Source organism: Cygnus olor, chromosome 21 (assembly GCF_009769625.2).
Source record: "Cygnus olor isolate bCygOlo1 chromosome 21, bCygOlo1.pri.v2, whole genome shotgun sequence".
Taxonomy (NCBI): Eukaryota; Metazoa; Chordata; class Aves; order Anseriformes; family Anatidae; genus Cygnus; species Cygnus olor.
Genome location: NC_049189.1, coordinates 7,861,002 through 7,880,268, shown reverse-complemented (window position 1 = coordinate 7,880,268; position 19,267 = coordinate 7,861,002). Strand labels below are relative to the sequence as shown.

The 19,267-nt window shown below is 56.9% G+C and overlaps 2 protein-coding genes across 4 annotated transcripts; one reads left to right on the top strand and one right to left on the bottom strand.

Moving 5' to 3' along the window:
- The first annotated feature begins 1,199 nt into the window (after nt 1–1,199).
- LOC121058199 (protein-arginine deiminase type-1-like) lies at nt 1,200–8,383 on the top strand. Its single transcript, XM_040533425.1, has 16 exons — nt 1,200–1,529; nt 2,888–3,068; nt 3,139–3,211; nt 3,288–3,349; nt 3,425–3,542; nt 3,629–3,754; nt 4,040–4,218; nt 4,299–4,402; nt 4,479–4,590; nt 4,677–4,784; nt 5,136–5,284; nt 5,366–5,510; nt 5,593–5,686; nt 5,777–5,856; nt 6,197–6,325; nt 6,413–8,383. The coding sequence occupies exons 1-16, from the start codon at nt 1,210–1,212 to the stop codon at nt 6,644–6,646; spliced, it is 2,214 nt and encodes a 737-aa protein (XP_040389359.1). The 5' UTR covers nt 1,200–1,209; the 3' UTR covers nt 6,647–8,383.
- Nucleotides 7,634–18,891, bottom strand: RCC2 (regulator of chromosome condensation 2). 3 transcript variants are annotated; one of them, XM_040533428.1, is made up of 14 exons: nt 18,748–18,881; nt 17,677–17,750; nt 15,781–16,151; nt 13,170–13,263; nt 12,913–13,056; nt 12,679–12,810; nt 12,500–12,588; nt 11,942–12,056; nt 11,529–11,695; nt 10,330–10,510; nt 10,100–10,205; nt 9,927–9,999; nt 9,698–9,775; nt 7,634–9,381 (listed from the first exon to the last, which is right to left on the bottom strand). In XM_040533428.1, the coding sequence occupies exons 1-14, from the start codon at nt 18,753–18,755 to the stop codon at nt 9,277–9,279; spliced, it is 1,737 nt and encodes a 578-aa protein (XP_040389362.1). In that variant the 5' UTR covers nt 18,756–18,881; the 3' UTR covers nt 7,634–9,276. The 3 variants fall into 3 exon arrangements, with proteins under 3 accessions (XP_040389362.1, XP_040389360.1, XP_040389363.1); XM_040533426.1 differs by having other exon boundaries at nt 12,679–13,056; nt 18,748–18,891; XM_040533429.1 differs by lacking the exon at nt 18,748–18,881 and having other exon boundaries at nt 12,679–13,056; nt 17,677–17,826.
- Nucleotides 18,892–19,267: the final 376 nt, after the last annotated feature.

The following is a 19,267-nucleotide window of genomic DNA, read 5'->3' as shown; positions in this document are numbered from 1 at the left end:
GCACCGAGGTGCAGCATTTCCTCGCGGCCTGTCCTGTCTCAGCTTGGTTGAAAAAGTTGGAAACCTGTTTTTGTTATCAGAAGGGTTTTTGTGAGTGTGCTGCAATCAAGGCAGCATTCATCATGCTACCTTGGGGTCTGGGACTCCATCCCAGCTATCCTACAGTCCCTTGTCCCAGCTTCATAGTGAATCATCCCCCAGACTCCCCACATCAGCCCCCAAATCCCCTCCCATTCGTTGCGACACCTCTTACCCCGTGCAGCACAAAGGTGAAGCCCCATGCTTGTGCAAAGCATTTCCCAGATGCCAATGAGAGCATTTCTTTTTCCCCTTTATGTTTACCCATTGCAACAGCTCCGTAAACATCCTCCTGCTGATGCACCAACTCTTCCATGCACCTGCGATCTTTTCCCCCTTTGCAGCTGCTCCCTCCTCTGTTCCTCTCCGCCTTTTCTTTGCAAGCAGCTGCGGCGCTGCCCCGTGTCGTGTTTGTGCCCCTGGCCTGGGCAAGCAGGAAGTGGCAGCAGGAACCAAAAGCAGCACCAAGCTGCTCTGGCACATGGCAGTGCTGACCTGGCAGCTACTGTGGGGCTAAAAACACTTTTATGGGGTAATTTGCAGGCTGTGATACATGGTGCAAAGTACCAGAAGGGTCACACGTCCCATTTCAGGGCCCTGGTTTTGGAAAAAAGGTGATTTCTTGTCCCTCCAACCTGATTTTCCCCATGGATGGGGCTTGGCTGAGTTTCCCAACTTCCCCAGCCCCAGCACGGAGGTGAAATATTGAATTTCAGCAGCGCGTGACCCCCACAATGCTGTGAGTTGGAGGAGGACAGGTGCATCAACAAAGGCCTCTCCTACGCCCCAAAGAGGATTTTAATTAAAACAAAGATGGGCCAAACTGCAGTGGGTTTTGCTGTCCCTAATGCAGGTGACGTCCCGGATGCCATCCCGTGCAACGGATGGGCAAAGCGCCGAGGTCGCGCCCAAAAAAAGAAACATTAAAGCAGTTTTGTTGCTTTTTCCCAGCTGGGAGAATAAAACCTTTCATTGTTGTCTGTGCAAGGAGCCCTGGGAGGAGCGTGTCGCGGCGGCACCGGGAAATAAAACCCCTCTGAGCCCTGTGCTGGCACGCCACCAGCTCAGCTCTGGTGTCGCACTGAATATTTTATGGCGTGGGGTTCTCCAGGGTGGCAGCGTTTCTTTGTTATGTTGGGGAAAAAAAGCACCGTTTGGGAGAAAGCAGAGGCTGGGGGCGTTCTTGGGGTGCGTTCCCCTGCCGCTGATTCATGCTTTGTCGCCGGAAAGCTCAGCAGTGCGCACCCAGCTGACAGCCCAGAGGTGGGATCAGGCCAAGCGTTGGTTAATCCCCTCCCCGCGGCCAGGCTTTATAATCCCCTCGTGCCGCCCATCACAGCACCCAAGGGTGCCGCCGGCATGGCCCAGCAGCGCCGTGTCCACCTCTGCACCCAGCGCCCCACCAGCACCGTCTGCGTGCTGGGCACCGAGCTCTCCCTCGATGTCGTGGGGTAAGTGGCCACGGTATCCAAAAACCTGCTTTTGGCTTATTTTTCCCCCTCTTCCTGGAGGAATTAAAGGCTGGATTAGTTGAGGAGAGGGTAAAAATAGTGGTGGGTGGGCTGAGCCAAGGGAGGCAATGCTGCTGCGCCGGGTGGGCTCCCCAGGGGGTCTCAGCATCTGAAGGAAGGGGATCGCGCCCACTGGTGCTCGCTGTAGGGTGGGATTGCACCCACCAGTGCCCGTGGCGGCTGCACAGTGCTCGGGATGCAAAGGAGGAGTTTGCAAACACCAAGGAGAAAGAGCTTTTGGGTGCAAAAACCCCCAGGGAGCTCCAGGTGGTGCATCTGGCTGCACTTCTCTTCCTCACTTGAGCATCCCATGCCAGGGGCTCCTGCGTCCTCTGATCGGGGTGAAGTAGAATTATTCCCCTGTTCAGGGGAGTCCAGAGAGTTAAACCGTGGAGGCGCTGCTTACCGGGGCGTTACCTCCAGCCATCTGTGTGTTTTACCAGCTTTGCTGGCCCCAGCCCAGTTTCAAGTTCTTTCCAGCAGCAAGTTTTGCTTTTCTATTTTCCAACTTGGTTCGGTTCTGCATTTTCTATTGTTTTGTGCATCTCCACGCTGCCCAAAACACGGTTGCTGACCCATGGGCACCAGCAGCAGCAGGAGGGGGGGGTTCTCCCCCCTCCTCACGGCACTTCAGCAGGTCCCTGCGGATGGATCCTGCCCCGGCCATGTCCTCTGCGCTGGCACGAGCGATGCAGGCTGCAGCCTGCCTGGCCGCCGGCACTTCCCTCCGGCCCCATCTTGGGTCTTGCAACTGTCATGGCTCTGCTTCGCTCTGACGGGGATGTATTTGCTGCTGCGGGGCAAATTGCAAATGTTTGGGACACCCCATGCAAAAATAATAATAATAAATATGCTCTGAGTTTTTGTTGCAGTTGAATATAAACGAATATTGCAGCATTGGTGGCATATGGCAGGATTTGACAAAACTGAACGCTGCAGGATCTGTTGCTGTTGCATATTGCAGGTTTTGTTGCATTTGAATATGGCAGCATTTGTCACAGTTGAATATTGCAGGACTTGTTGCAGTTTGCAGCGTTTGTTGCAATTGAATATGGCAGGATTTGTCACAGCTGGACACTGCCGGCTTTGATTCAATGTTGTAGGACTTGTTACATTTTGCAGGATTCATTGCAATCAAACATTGCAGGACTTGCTGCACATTGCAAGATTCTTCGCGTTCTGCAGGGTTTGTTGCAATCGCACCTTGCAGGACTTGTTACACCTGCACACCTAGCACTGTACCGCTGCAGCAGTGCCCAAAGCACCCCTGTGGCTCTCACTGCTGCGCTCCCCCCCAGGTCGGCGCCCAAAGATGCCGTTGCCTTCCACGTGCAGGGGACACCGGGCGTGAAGGTCTATGTGGTGCACGAGACGCAGAGCGTGAAGCTGCCCTCCAGCGTCTGCCGCTGGCCCCTGGCCGCCAGCACCGAGGTGCTGCTGACCATGGAGGCGCTCAGCAAGGACGTCGGTGATGAAAAGGTTGGTGCCGGCCATCCAGGAGGATCCAGCCCCTCTCTGGATGACTCTGAGCTCGCCGGCTGTGTTGCAGGTCAGGATTTCCTATTTTGGGGAGGCCAGCGGGGTGCCGGTGGGCAGAGCCATGCTGTACCTCACCTGCGTGGGTAAGTTGGGCTGCTTTGTCCCTAAAACGCGGTGTCACTGCGGCGCCCGCCCCGATGAGCATCCCTGTCCCCGCAGACGTCTCACTGGATGCCGACACCAGCCGCAGCGGGTCAGTGGGCAGGACGCTGATGGACAAGGTAATGTGGGGACTGCAGCCCCCGACCCCATCGCTGTCCCTGACGGTGTCCTCAGCCCCGCTTTGCTGTCCCCAGGCCACATGGATGTGGGGTCCCGACGGGCACGGCGCCATCCTGCTGGTGAACTGTGACCGCGACGACCCCAAGAGCCGGGTGATGGATAACCGCGACACCGCCGTGCGCTCCTACGAGGGTACCGCTGCACACCTGGCTCACTTTTTCTGCTTTTCCTTGCTTTCCATGACTTTCCTCCCCAACTTGTCCTCGCTGTCACCCTAGACCTGAAGGACATGTCGCAGATGGTGCTGCGGACGCGTGGTCCCCGCACCATCTTCACCGGCCACCGCCTTGTTCTCCACGTGGATTTCGGCGACGCTGACAAAGTCGGCGTTTTCTACGGCGGCAGTGAGTGCCGGCACCAGGGCGGGGGGCCGCTGTAGACCCCTGTGTTAATGGGGTGGGGTGGGTAAAATGAGAGCAGACACCTCTCAATTGCATGCCGGGGGGGGTTGCTTTTGGTGAGGGTGCCGGATGGTGGTGTGCTCGCCGCAAGGCTCCACGTGCAAGCCCGATGCCCGGCGCAGTGGCCGCGGGGCGAGCTGCCCCTGTCGCAAGGCTTTAAGTGAAGAAGCGGAGGTGAAACCCTGCAGGTCGAGGGTGGGCACTCAAGGGCGCGGCTTGTGTCTGCAGACAGCGTCTCGCTGGAGGAGTACAAGCACGTGCTGGGGGGTGAGAAGCTCGCCTACGCCGTGAAGCCCAGCCGGCACCAGGAGGAGAGCACCTTCTTCGTGGAGGGGCTCTCCTTCCCCGACGCCAGCTTTTCAGGGCTGGTGTCCTTCCATGTCACTCTGCTGGAGAGCCCCGAGAAGGTAACGCCATAAATCGGGCTGGGTTTTACACATAAAGGGGGGAGCGATGGTCCATCCTTGTGGCCCCCCCATCCTTGCAGGGCTTGCTGGAGATACCGATCTTCACGGACACGGTGGTTTTCCGCGTGGCTCCTTGGATCATGACGCCCAACACGCTGGCGCCGCTGGAGGTCTTCGTGTGCAGGTGGGTGGTGGCATGCGGTGGCCACATCCTGCCTGGCTCCGCCGCATCCCCACCTCTGTGCCTCTTCGATTCCCAGTGTGGAGGACAACGAGGACTTTGTGGCAGCCGTCAGCGCCATGGCTGAGGAAGCCAAGTGCCCTGTGACCATCTGCCCGCTGCCAGAGAACCGCAACGACCGCTGGATCCAGGTGGGTGCCCGAGGGGGCTGAGACCCCCCTGGGGTGCAGCCCTGCAGCTCCACGGGGCTCCCCCCTCTTCTCTGCTGCCTCCACAGGATGAGGTTGAATTTGGCTATGTGCAAGCCCCCCATAAGACGTTCCCTGTGGTCTTCGACTCACCCCGTGACCTAGGGCTGAAGGATTTCCCCGTCAAGAGCATCCTGGTACCCATGGGACGTGTTCTCCGTCCACCTACCTTCCTGGCATTAGCGAGGCGTATCGCTACACTGAGGCAGTCTGCAAGATGATGATGATGATGATGATAAATCACTAAGGACCAGGGTTTAGTGGTGGGACTCAGTAGGTCAGGTTGATGGTTGGATGTGATGATCTTGAAGGTCCTTTCCAACCCTGATGAATCTGTGCCTCTATAATGGATACATCTCTGTTTTTGCACTTATGGGAAGAGGATTAGCTGAGTCAGCAGGCACATTTGGTAAAGGGGCGTTGTGCTTTGGGGTTTTGGCATCCCTGAGAAGGGCTTTTAAAGTCATCCTTGCTTTCCCCCCCCCGAGGGCCCTGATTTTGGCTACGTGGCTCGGGACGTGCTGAAGGATGCCTCCAGCCTCGACTCCTTCGGCAACCTGGAGGTCAGCCCGCCGGTGACGGTGGGGGGCAAGGAGTACCCGCTGGGCCGCATCCTGATCGGCAGCAGCTTCCCCAGGTGAGGGGCCGGGTTTTTTGGGGGTATGCCGCCGAGAGGTGCCCCTCACCCTGGGGCTGTCACCCCACTCGTGCCCCCCAGGTTCGGCGGCCGGCGGATGGCCAGGGCTGTGCGGGATTTCCTCTTCGCGCAGCGGGTGCAAGCACCCGTGGAGCTCTACTCCGACTGGCTCCACGTCGGGCACGTCGATGAGTTCCTCAGCTTCATCCCCGCTCCTGATCGGAAGGTAGGCAGCCCTTGCCTGGGGTGCATTTTGTAGGGTGCAGCCATCACACTGCTGCCCCCAAATCACCCCTCTCCGTCCCCAGGGTTTTCGGCTGCTCCTGGCCAGCCCCAGCGCCTGCTACCAACTCTTCAAGGAGAAACAAGAGCAGGGTTTTGGAGAGGCAGCAATGTTTCAGGGTAGGGAAGCTGGGGGACCCTGCCAGCCCCGCCCCCCCCAATGTGTCCTCCCAGCATGGGGTGAGAGACTGCTCCCCCTCTGTGCTGCAGGACTGCAGGCGGTGCCCAAGCCAACCATCAACGAGATCCTGGCTAACGAAGTGCTCCGGAAATTCAACAGCTACGTGCAGGTGAGGAAGGGGAGCGAGGAGATGCTCTGCACCCCTCCCTGGCCACCCCGCTGTCCCTCTTTTCCCCATCCACCTCCCCGTCCCTCTGTCCATCTCCCCATCTCCTTATCCCTCTGTCCATCTCCCCACCTCCTTATCCCTCTGTCCATCTCCCCACCTCCCCATCCTTCTGTCCGTCCATCTCTTCCTCTCCCAATCTCCATGTCTACATCCCCATCCCAACCCTGTCCCCCCACTCCCCCATCCCTCCCTCTCTCCCCATCTACCTCTCGCTCCCACTCCCCGGCCCCCCGAGCCCCCCAGCCCCCCCGACCCCCTCGCCACCCTCCCTCGCCGGCAGAACTGCATCAGCTGGAACCGGGACATCCTCAAGCGGGAGCTGGGGCTGGCCGAGCAGGACATCATCGACATCCCCCAGCTCTTCCAAGGCAATGAGCAAGCCCACGCCAACGCGTTTTTCCCTGACATGGTAACAAGGAGCTGCAGGGATGGTTTGGGAAGGGGTGGGGGCTCGCTGTGAATTTAGGGTTGCATGCTGCCATCCATCCGTCCGCAGGTGAACATGCTGGTGCTGGGCAGGCACCTGGGCATCCCCAAGCCCTTCGGGCCACTGGTGGCCGGGCAGTGCTGCCTGGAGGAGCGCATGCGGGCGCTGCTCGAGCCCCTGGGGCTCTCCTGCACCTTCATCAACGACTACTTCTCCTACCACGTCCACTCCGGAGAAGTCCACTGCGGCACCAACGTCCGCCGCAAGCCCTTCGCCTTCAAGTGGTGGCGCATGGTGCTCTGAGCCACCCTGGCTTTCCTCCTTTTTTTCCCCCCCAAATCCTTCTCCCCATTCCTGCAAGTGCCTTCAGCAGCAGTGGCCCCCCCAGCTCCCTGTTGGAAATAAACCAGGGCTGCGGCTTGCTCCCAGCTTCCTGCCTCTTCCTGGGTGCTCAGGCTTGAAGTTTTGCTGTAAATGGGGTGATTTTTTTTTATTTATTATTTTTTTGTGGTGCTCTTGGCACGATGCTGTGGGCTGACAGCAGGTGATGGGACATTCGCGTTGCTCTCCCAGCACACGAATTAAAGACATATCTAAAGGGTGCGGGGAAGAGAGCTTGGTGGCATTATGCAGTCCTGCTGCAGTGCTGCATGTGGGAAAAGGCACGTGCATGTGTGCAAAAAAGGTCCCCATACATGCATGCACAAAAATACACATGCAGGCTCAAAAAATATGCATGAACGCACCAAAAATATGAATGCCTAACACATGCACATGCACACAAACAGCCATGTATGCACAAAAGGATGGGCACATATACATGCATGGAAAAAAAATGCACAGATGCGTGCACAAAAACGCGCGCGTGGACAAGAGCCCAGACAAAAATTCATGCGTGGACAAACACATGCACACAAAGAAATGCATACGTGCACAAAACCACACGCGCATGCACATACATGCACGCACTGCTGTTTGCCTGCAAAATCCCAGGGAAATAGTGGGGAGCTGTTTTGGGACGGAGGGCCGTGTCAGCAGCAGGATGGTGCCCTCTAACGGCTGTGGATTTGCTTTTGGCAATACTGGGGCAGGGCCCGTGTTGCATTGAGGGGAGGGAAGAGCATCCCCGTCCCTTCTGGTTAAAAAGCCAAAGAAAAAGGGGGCAGGGAGAAAGATGGGGAGATGCCAGGACAGGGTACTCAGGGGTGCTTCTGCAGGCTGCACTCCCTGCTCCCAGCCAAACCTTTGGGACTGGGGTGTGCATCGGGGCCGAGGAGCAGAGCCAAGGGGTGTACACAATGACGTCGTTTATTTAAACATTTACTCCAAGAAATATAAAAAAACATTAAGAAGACAATTACAGCACTAAACCAGGAACCTGTTGTCTCACCTAAAAGGAACGTTGCTCCGAGAGCCTCGTGGTTTATTATTATTTTATTCTTCCAGCCTCCTCCTTCGCTCGCCCGCTGCCAGGACACGGCGGCACATGGGGGAGAACATTACCAGGAGCACCGATTCGAGCCTCAAATATTTTGTGTAAAAGCAGGACAAGCCCAAATTGCTTTTGGGGGGTGAAAGTGGGGGTTTTGCTGTTTTTTCCACCCCTATCATGACACAGTCCGCAGCATCCCCTCGTACCCATTTGGGGTAGGCAGCTGATGGTGATGACCCTGAAATATTCATTGCAGGTAGAAAAAATTGGGGGATAAGGCTAGAAAAGCCCCGTTGTGGGGTGCTGCATGCACCCACCTCCTCACCACCCATTTTCGGAAGGGCTGGGTACTTGCAGCAAATGCTAGTATTGCTCAAGAAAACAGAATATCCAACTTCTCCACCCTGCTGCTCTCCCTGTCCTGGAAGTTTTGACTCTAACACACCAAAACAAACCCCAAAATAAACCCCAAAGCAAACATAAAGAACCCCCTTTTAATTCTTTTTTTTCCATAAAGTACTGCAAAATTCCCCGCAGGGCCATGTGGCGCACCGCCAGCGACCTGCCAGGGAGAGTGGAAAGGAATTTTAAAAAATCAAAATAAACCCTAAAAACTAAAAAATAAAATAAAATAATAATAAAAAAAACACCCTTGGGTTTTGTGGAGGCAGAGCCGGGCTCTGCGTATAAAGGCACCTCGTTTCTCCAGCACAGTGCACAGCGTTGCCTGAGGAGGGGCTTTTGGCAGATACCAGGCAGTGGAAATAATAATAATAATAAAAATAATAATAATTAACAAAAAAAAAAAGGGAAAAGCTTGCATGACGCTTCAGGGCCCGCTCTTCATACCTGAGATCGCCCTGGGATGGGCAGCGGGGGGGGGCTGGGGGGCGCGAAAGCGGGGGGCAGGCAGCTTGGGGGCATCCAGCCCCCAAATGATGCAGGGCTGGGGAGAGGACCCGCTTTGTCCCCCGAGAGTGAGGGACAACAGGTTTGTCCCTAAATCCTCCTGGGAAAAAGGGATGCTGGGGATCAGAACCTCACAATTACAGCACCCAAAGTGGAGGCTGCTTGGGAGAAATGCCAAAAAAAATGCAATATTGCAGGGCAAAAAGGCATTTTGCGGTGTTTTGCTTGAGTTTTGCTCTGAGCCCGCAGCTGGGTGCTTGTGGGGAAATTTGTGGCTAGGAAAAGGAAAAAGAATAGTAAAAAAAATGGACACCTGTTCAGGCGAAGCCGGCACCTTCCTTTCTGTGCGAAACAGCAGAGAAAAGAGAAAAAAAATAACAAAACCAAACCAACAAAACAACAATGAAAAAGCCTGGATGTGCCAAAAGGTCCTGCTAGGGTCGGGATGGGAACTCAAACAGCCACGGGGGAAGGTCTTGGCCGTGGTGCTAAGGGAAAAACCCAACGCTTTGGAAATTGTAGGAGAACAGGTAGTTAAAACCGCGGATCGCTTGGAAAACCGGGGCGGGCGGCTCGGCTGCCCCCCGGCCCCTCAGAGGGTGCGGGGGTTGTACTCGGGCAGCTTGCGCAGCTTCTCCTTCTCGGCGTCGCTCTCGTCACGGGCGATCACCAGCGAGTGGGCGTAGCCCATGGCCACCTGGGGGCAGAAGGGGAAACTGAGGCAAAAGCATTTCCTGCTGACTTGGAACCCCCGTTCTTTATACGGGGCCATGCTTGAGGAGCGTCCCATGGGTGGGAGCACCCAGTGCGTGGCAGCACCCAGTGGGTAGGCACAGCCCATGGGTGGCAGCATCGCAGGGGTGGCAGCAGTTGGGAGCATTACACGGGTGGGAACAACCCAAGGGTGGCACTGTCCCACGGTTTGGTAGCCCAAGGGTGACAGCATCTCAAGGGTGACAGCCTCCCGTGGGTTGGAAGAACCCAAGGGTGCACGTATTCGGGTCCCTGCTCACCTGCTCCGTGTAGATCCCATCCAAGGTCTTCACCTCTTGGGCAGCTGTCGATGACTTGGGCTTGTGGTCCCCGTAGCCCTGCAAAACGCAAGCACGCCCCCTAAATAATCAGCTTGGGGGGGGGGGGGGGGGGGGGACACACAACACCCAGAGCCCCTGCACCAAATGATTTGGGGGGAGGGATGGGTAAATCTGGGTGCTGGATGGCTGGGTGCTGGTCAGTCCTTACCAGCTCTCCGAAGGTGGGAGATGGCCCCCAGCTGATGGTGCTCTCATCTGCCGCCACGATGATGCTGCTCTTCCTACAGTGGGGTGCAAGGCAGTGACCCGCGGTCCCAGCAACCCCCCCCTCCTAGCACGCCAAACACCAGGAAAAGGAGATTTGGGGGGTCCACCACTCACCCACAAGCCAGGCTGCGGATCTTCCAGCCGCACAGATCCTGCACGGCTTTGGGGTACATGGTGGACTCGCGGGAGGTGTTGGTGGCACCCCAGAAAAACAAGCCGCCTGCAAGCCATGAAAACACACAGTCAGGTCCGTGCCTCCCGCCTCGAGCATCCCCATGGCGATGTAAATAACGGCAGATTTGCTTGAATAGGCCAAAATTAAGGGCTTGGGGCATGCCACCCACCTGTTTCGCTGACGGCGAAGGAGCAGGTGTAGCCGGCGTAGATCTGCGCTGCCCCGCGGCCCGGGAAGTCGAAGAGCTTGACCAGCCGCGGCACCATCTCGTCCTTCTGCTCCGCGTGGCCCAGCCGCCCGTAGCCGCCGAAGCCCCAGGAGAAAACACGCTTCTGCGAGTCCAGGACGAGCTGGGGACGGAGGGACATCCGCGGTGAGCCGGGCAGCTCGGCGCAGGGAAAGCTGCAGCGACTGCACGCACTGCAGCACACACTGCAACGCCTGCTGCAAGCGTCACCCTTAAACACACGCTGCAGTTCTCTATCCTTAAATACACCCTGCCAGAGTGTGAGCCTACTCACACTGCAACTATTTATTCTTGAATGCGCACTGTAAATTCTCTGTCCTTGAGTGCATGCTGCAAATCTGTCCTCGAATGCATGCCACAAGTATTTCCTCCTAACCCACCCTGCAAATCTGTCCTTAAGTGAACGTCACAGATCTCTATCCATAAATGCGTGCTGCAAGTACTTATCCTTAAATGCACCCTGTGAATCTCTATCTGTAAATGCATGTTGCAAATATTTATCTTTTTAAATGCACCCTGCAAATCTATATCCTTATATGCCCGCTGTAACTATTTATCCTTGAATGTGCACTGCATTTCCTCCTAAATGCATGCTGCAAATCTGTATCCATAAATGAACACTGCAAATACTTATCCTTAAGTGCATGCTGCAAACCGTTATTCTTAAATGCATGGTGAAAGAACTTTTCCTTAAACGCAGGCTGCAAAAATTTACCCGTAAATGCACCCTGCAAATTTCTGTCCATAAATGCATGCCGCAAACTTTTTATCCCTAAAAGCACACCGCAAACTTGTTATCCCTAAATGCATGCTGCAAACAGTAAGAGTGGGCAACTGCAGGTCACAGCTGGGTTTGCTGAGGGGATGTGTGGGTACAGAGGCCTGAATCTTCGATTGGCACCCCAGCCTTTGTCCACTCCTTCCTGCTCCTCTCCAGCACCAAAAAAGCCAAAGGTATGGGCTTAGCCACAGCTTAGTAAGACAAACTGAAGCAGGGGGAAGCAGCAGGAAGGGATGGATTTTTTTTTGCCGCAATAACAAATTTGCAAAAAAAGGATGCGGTGATGAAAAGCAAAGCCCTCGGTGTGAAAACCCAAAGGATCCTATTTCTGACTCCTCACCGTGTGGTTGGCCCCGCACGCCACGTCCCGCACCACCACGTTGGGGACGGGCAGGATCTGCCCATCTTTGGTCTTCTCGATGAAGATGGCCACGCGGCGTGGCACCAGCTCGCAGTCGTACTCGATCCGCTGCGCGCGGGCGATGAACTTCCCATCTGAGTTGTGCCCTGTGCAGGGGCACCGCATTACAAAGCCATCCCCTCTCCGCTTGCAAACCCTTCACATTTTTAGGTTTGCACCCCACCTTGGGATTTACTTTTGCTGGCGTTACAGGGGAGCAGCACGGCGCAGGTCGCGCTTTGCTGCTGCACCAGCTCCATTTCACCGTTTCACAGATGGGAAAAGGGAGGCAGAGAAACCCCCCCACATCATGGCTCAAACCTTTAAAAAAAGGCCCCAAAATATTACCGTACCCAGCTGCCCATACTCAGGGCACCCAAAGGAGTAGAGGTTTCCTTTGCAGTCCATGATCATGCTGAATTCGGCCCCACAGGCCATTTTGGTGATGGGCTGCCCATTGTACATGATCTGCAGAAGCAGAAAGGGGATAAAAAGTCAAGAAAAAGGCAAAAAGCTGAATTTCCTGCGGGAGGAAACATCTCCAGGAGCTCACCCCCACCCCAGCTTCTTTTCTTTGGCCACCAGTTTTCACCTCCAGGAACATCCAGACCTAAAGCCCCAGGTTTTCACCTGAAAAAGGGAACCAGACGACCCTCAGGGTAGAGGTTTGGGCTGGTGGGCATGGGGAAACCCTCAAATCCTTCAACATTTGTATCAAATTTTTGAAAAATGTTTTTTTCCACGTTGTGCTTTGTCCACCCAATTTCAAAGCCAGCTGCATCTTCAATAGGAATGCCCTTGCACCCTACAGGGGTTTGGGCTGTGCTAGGGGCTTTTTCAATGAAAAACCAAAAATGTGGTGTTTTTCACCCCTCAAAAAAAGGGGAAAGCATCGAGAGGAGTGGATTTACCTGTGTAGGGCTTGGAACAGCATCCGTTTGGTTGCCAAGCCCCAGCTGCCCCATTTTATTCTCCCCAAAGGCGAACACGGAGCCACTCTCTGCGAGCCACGAAGAGGGAAAGAAGTCAAATTAGGGGAAAACGCGGCCGTTTTAGGGCATTTTGCAGGAAGCGGGAACTTCTCCCATACCTGTGAGAGCCAGCGTGTGGTTCCGGCCGCACGCTGCCAGCACGATGGCCTCGCTGCCCAGCACCTCGATGAGCTTGGGGGCTTCCACGCGCTTGGTGTCCCCGTGGCCCAGCTGCCCCTTCTCGTTGCGACCTAGCGAGAACGAGCGGTTTGGGGGCTGCAAACCGGGAGGACGAAGCCCCCCGGCGTGGCACCGCCAGGTTTTGCATCGTTTTTTTGGGGGGCTTCGCTCACCCCAGCTCCAGAGCTTGCCCTCGGCGGTGATGAGGAGGCTGTGAGCCGCGCACGGTCCCGACACCACGCTCCGCACCTGAATACCTGAGAGACACCCATACCTGTGTGGCCCCCACAGATTCTGGCCCAGGTTCCGATATGCAGCTGGTGGGAAAAAGGCAAGAAAAGAGGACGCGCGGCATTAAATACTGCTTTGGGGCTGCTCTGCGCCAGCTTCGGTGCTGCACACGCGGGCCGCAGCAGTGCGCTTTGCTCACCTTGCTGCTTAGGCACTTCTTTGCGGCCGATCAAGTCCCAGTTGGTGGCTCCGAAGATCAGGAGCTGCCCTCGGCACTTGGAGCCCTCGAGTTTCTGCAATGGGCAGGGAGAATTCATCAGCCTTCCCGCGGCCACCTCGATCTCGTGGGGGTTTTTTGCATGCGGGGTAGGGTAAGTCTACAGAACATCCCAGCTTCCAAGTGCTCTCCCATTCCTTCCTTATTTTGCATCCAAGCTTGCAATCGAAACTGCATTTCTGAGCTAAATGGTAGGGGGACGAGGGAGATTTTTTGCAGTTTGACATTAAAGCCCCTGCTGCACCCCCAGAAGGGAACAGGAGCAAAACGCTCCCCTTTCTTGGCTCCCCCTCCTTGCCCACTGGCAAATGGGTCTGAAACGTGGGGTTTTGCTCTTTGCAGGAAGGAGCAGGGATCTGCACAACACCCAGTGCTGGTTAATTAGTAATTACGTTTTTTCCCCGTCTAAAAGGATGCCGCGACACTAGGCAGAGCCGCAAAGAGGAGAGCACATGCAGCATGAGCTGTCTGCATGGGGCGGGGGGCAAAGGGTTAATCTTCCAGGTTCAGTGCAAAAAAAGTGGATTATTTTTGAAAAAAAAAAAAAAAAAGCTGCTGCCAGCTTGCCTCCCCATGCATGGGGTGGGAAGGAAAATACGCAGGGCTGCAAAAGGAACAAGAAAATCAGCGTGGCTTAAAACCACTCGTTTAAACCCACCCGGGTCCGGTCTCGCACCGATTTTTGCAGTTTCTGCTTTTTGCAGCAAACGAAGTTAGAGGGAGCTATAAACGGCAGGAAAAGCACAGGGCGTGGGGACGGACAGACGGGTGGATGCGGGGTGTAAAAGCACCTCAGGCTTTGCAGCCGGGGGCGGGGGGGGTCCTAGGAAGGCCCCCCCCAAAATAAAGGGGGGCTGCCTGGGGCGCATGCGTGGAGCCGCCTGCCCGGGGCGGCCACGCGGGAACCTCAAAGCGCGTGCTCAGCTGCGTGTGCCCGCCCGGGGAACCCCCAAAATGAGGCGGAAAAGGGGAAAAAAGGGAGCGGAGCAGCGTGCTTGAAATGCAAAGCGGGGGGGGGGGCAGGCTGGAAGGGGGTGCAGAAGTGGGGGGCACCACACGTGCACGCACCCCCACGTTGCACATGGGATTTCTCACCGCTGCGCTGGGTTAAAAATTCCCCAAATGGGTCAACTCTGACAAAACAACCCAAAAGCTATTTTTGGACTTCCCTTTGGCATGAATTAGGACAAAGGAGGGGGGGGCTCCTGGTGCTGGAAAAAAAGGGGGAACCTGCACCCCGCCCACTGGCACACATTAGGGGTGCAATCTGAGAATGGGAGCTGGGGGACAATTTAGGGGATGCAAATAGGATGCAGCCTTCGGGGGGGCAATGAAGTGATTTTGATAAGGGGGGGCAAGCTGCAAGCAGAAGTCAAGGGGCACAATGAAGGGGGGGTGACTTTAGGGGTGCAAAACACATTTAAGGGGCGCAACCTTGGGCAGTGATTTGGGGATGCAGGCAAGGGGGCGATTTGGAGGTGCAGTAAAGGGGATGGGATTTGGGGGATGCATTTAAGGGGTACAATTTGGGGATATTTCCTAGCAGGGGTGAGGTGGGGGCATGCAATGAGGCGTGCTCTAGGGGAGTGCAATGAAACGCTGCGTTATTGGGGTGCAGCGGGGGGGGGATGAAGTGTCTTAGGGGGTGCATTAAAAGGGGTGCAATGAAGCGATGCATTAAAGGGGTGCAACGGGGCGAGTGGGGCCCGTTAAAGGGGTGCACTGGGGATGTAATGGGTGTGCAGTGAGGGGGTGCAGTAAAGGGGTGCAACTGGGGGGGCGCATTAGGGGCTGCAAGGCGGGTGTGCAACGGGGGACACCGAGGGGTGCCAGGAGGGGGGCCAAAAAGGGGGTGTTCACCGAGGGGGTGCTTTACGGGGTGCCACGGAAGGGAGCGTGAAGGGGTGCAGTGGGGGGCAGTGAGGGTGCGATGAAGGGGTGCCACTGGGGTGCAACGGGGGGAGTCCAGTAGGGGGGTCAGTAAGGAGTGCTATGAGGGGGTGCAGCGGGGGGGGGGGGGGTGTCCAAAGAGGGTGCAGTTTAGGGGGGTGCAACAGGGAGGTGCAAAGATGGGGTGCAGACAGCACTTTGGGGGGGCGATGGGAGTGCAAAGGGGGGGGTGCGACGGGTGCAACGTAGGGGTGCAAAGGGTGCATAAGGGGATGCAATGCAGGGTGCAAAGGTGGGGTTGATTGGGGGGTGCAAAGGGGGGGGTCCTTTAGGGGGCACAAAGAGAGGGTGCATTAGCTGCCACGGGGGCTGCAGAGGAGCAAAGGGGGGTGCACTGGGGGCACAAAGGGGGGTACAAAAGGGGGGGGTGCATTGAGGGTGCAAAGGGAGGGTGCAAAGGGGGGGTGTTAAGGGGGGTACGAAGAGGGGGGTGCAGGGGGGGGTGCAAAGGGGGGGTGCACTGAGGGTGCAAAGAGGGGGTGCTGGGGGGTTCTCGGGGGACGCGGGGGGTACGAAGGGGGGGGGTCACGAAGGGGGTGCCCAGCGGGGAGCAGGGGGGGGGCCCCTCCCGCGCCCCGCTCACGATGCGCTCCTTGCTGTGCTCGGGCTCGCAGATGACCACGGCCTGGCCCCGCGCCGCCCCGCCGGGCCCTGGACCCCCGACGTTGGCTCCCGGGCCGGGCCCCCCGGGCCTGCCGGGCCGCCTCCCGCCGGGGCTCCCGTCCCGCGGCCGCCGCTCCCGGGGCGCCTCCTCCTCGCTGCTGCCGCCGCCGCTGCTGCCGCCGCCGCCGCCTCCTCCTCCTCCTCCTCCACCTCCTCCTCCTCCTCCTCCGCCGCGATCCGGCCGCGGCCGCCGCCTCCCTCCCGCCGCCGCCGTCGCCGCCGCCCCGGGCCGCCGCCTGCCGGGGCCCGGCTCCCAGGGCGGCCCCGCCGCCTTCCTCCGGGGCATGGCGCCTGCCGAGGGAGCGCCGCCGTCACCCGCCGAGCGCCGCCGCCGGCCCGGCCCGGCCCCCCCCCCCCCCCCCCAACCCCCCCCCCCAGCCCCGGCCCGGCCCAGCCCCCCCCCCCTCGTCGGCCCCCCCCCAAGCTCTCGGCGGCCGCCACAAAGCGGGGAGAGACGGCCCCGGGCCCGCCGGGGGAACCCCCCCCCCCCCCCCCCCCCCGGAATGGGGCTGGGGGAGGTTGGGGGGGGGGCATAAGGGGATGGGGGCGGGAAAGGGGATGGGGGGGTGCAAAAGGGGGAGCAAAGGGATGACTTGTAAATGGGGGGCGCAAAGGGGGGGGGGGAAAGGAGCGATTTGCAAAAGGGGGGGTTGCAAACGGGGTGCAAAGGGGCGATTTGCAAAGGGGGGGGTGCAAAGGGGGGTGGTAAAAAGGGGGGTGCAAAGGGGCGACTTGCAAAGGGGGGGGTTGCAAACGGGGTGCAAAGGGGCGATTTGCAAAGGGGGGGGTGCAAAGGGGGGTGGTAAAAAGGGGGGGTGCAAAGGGGCGATTTGCAAAGGGGGGGCTTGTAAAACGGGGGTGGTAAAAGGGGGGGGTGCAAAGGGGCGATTTGCAAAAGGGGGGGGTTGCAAACGCGGTGCAAAAGGGACTTGCAAAGGGAGGTGCAACTGGGGGGGGGGTTGCAAAACGGGGCGAAGCAAAGCAGCGAGTTGTAAAGGGGGGGCTGCAAACGGGGGGTGCGAAGGGGGGGTTGCAAGAGGGGGGGGGTTGCAAAGGAGCGATTAGCGACGATGGGGTTGAAAAACGGGGGGGGGGTTACAAAGCAGGGTTTTTTAAAGGAGCGATTCGAAAGGGTCGTTTGTAAGGGGGGCGGTCGCACCCCCCCAGGTTACAGTACCGGAGCTGCGGGTGGAAAGAAATAAAATAATAAAAGCCGCCCCCCCCACCCCCCCCAAATGAAAAGGGCCCAGAGACAAAAAGCCCCCCTCCCAGTCCCCCGAGGAAAGCGGAGGGGAGCAGTGCCCGCTGGGGGGGGGGGGGGGGGCAGCGGGACCCCCACTCCTCTTCCCCCCCCCCCCCTCGCTCTCGGGGGGGCCCTGCTTGTGTAGCTGCCGCCTCCAGCCCTTTTCGGCTACTCGGCTGCTACTTTTGGGGGGGGGGGGGGGGGGTAGTTTTTTTGTTTTGTTTTGTTTTTTGCTTGAGGCCAGGTCGGGGGGGGGGGGGGGGGGGAATTTTATAGGAGGGGCGCAAAAAAAAAAATTTAAGCGGGGGCCCCGGGTCGAGCAGTTCGGGCCGCCCCCCCCCCCCGGTGGCTCCGTCCCTTCCCCTCTGTCTGCCCCTGCTTTTTTTTTTTTTTTTTTTATTGATTTTGAACAATGGGATCTCTGTCTGTCTCCCATTAAACCACGTGGATCCGCCTTCCTTCCTTTTTTTTTTTTTTTTAGCCCCCCCCTTCCCTCCTCCTCCCGTGCCCCCCCAACTTCGTGCCCCCCCCCCGCCCCCCACCCCCCACCCCCCCCTCGGCACGATTGCAAACCTGTTTTAGGGCGAAGGGTGCAGCATAAAGAAAGCACCAAGTCGGGGCCTTTGCAATATTTTTGGTGGTGTTTCCTGTTGCAGAAAGAGGAGGTTGTGTTTTTTTTTTTTTTTTTTTTTTTTTCCTCCCTTTCCTCCCCTAGCGCCCACCCACCAGATGCACTTAAAATGTAAATATGAGCCGCCAGAACAAATGCTACAATACAAAACAGAAACACATGTACGGGCAGGAAAAAAAACAAAAAAACAAAAAAAAAAACCGCTTTGGAGAGGAAGAGGCTGCGAAGTCCGGCTGTGCACACACAGCTCCATCTTTAGGGCAGGAAGACTCCGGGAGGGCATCGCGCTTTCCCCTTGTTGCAAAGATATTTTATTATTATTTTTTTTCCCCTGAGGAAAGGTGCACACCACTTCTTGCAAAATGCACCCCCCTTATTGGAATGCATTTCCTTTCATTTTTGCCAAGGAAAGATGCACGTGCTCACTGTGTTGTAAAGAAATTCTTTTGCAGGTGCAGAGATGCGCTCACTCCGCTTACTGCAAAGAGTTTTCTTGCCATGGAAAAAGAATGCACTCGTTCCTTTTATGGCAAAGACTTTTTGCAGAGGAAAGATGCATTTATTCCCATTGTTGCAAAGCAAGTATTTTTGCAGAGGGAAGATGCACTCATTCCCCTCCTTGCAATGAGACTTTTAATTTATTTTTTTTTTCCAGGAGGGAAAATGCACTCATTCTCTTTATTGCAGTTTTTTTTTTTTCTTCCTCTTTTCCCAACAGAAAGATTCCCTTTTTTTTTTGCAAAGCTCTTGCAGGAGGGAAGATGCACGCAGCTGCCCCAACCCTCCTCAGCAGCTGCATTTTAGCCTCTTGGCCCCAGTGCCGTACAGGCTGCGATGCACGTGCAATTTTGGGACTTGGTCCCAGGGGCCGGTGGTGGGCAACGACTCCTGCTTCCTGCCATCTGCAGCACTTGCAAAAATGCCGCAGAAGGCCAAAGCGGCAGCAAAACGTCAGCGTTATTCAAGAGAAGTAGGTTTTTAGGGGTGTAAAAAGGAAAAATAAAGTTGCTTACTGAATCATCCGCGCCGCATCTCGCAGCGGCGCCTGCCGGTCCCAGGCACGGTCTGGGAGATCAAAGGCGAAACAGAAGCAGGAAAACGCCGTCAAATCATCATTGAAAAGCCGGTGCAACGCTGGGCTTTGGGATAGGCGTTTACTGAGGAGGAATAACTTTGCGGTGATGCTGCCCTGGCTGCTGGGATGGGTTTCGGCGTGCATCCCGAGTGCCGGGGCCAAGTTCCCCTCCTATTTATGTGCTTGCATCTGGACAGCCTGCAACAGTGGCGGCTTTTTTTCCTTAAAATCTCATACATGGGGGGGCTGGCAGTGGCGTGGCCCATTTTGGGGCAGCTTTGTTCTAATTCCGATAGGAATCAGAAATGAAAATTAAAAACGTCATTTGCAGGAGCGTGGGGGACCTGGTTTATTCGAGGGCTTTCCAGGACTCAATCCCAACGTGACGTGATTAGAGGGCTGCTGGCTGCTTGTCCCGAAAAATGTATTTTTTCCCTCGAAACTCCAGCTGGGTTATA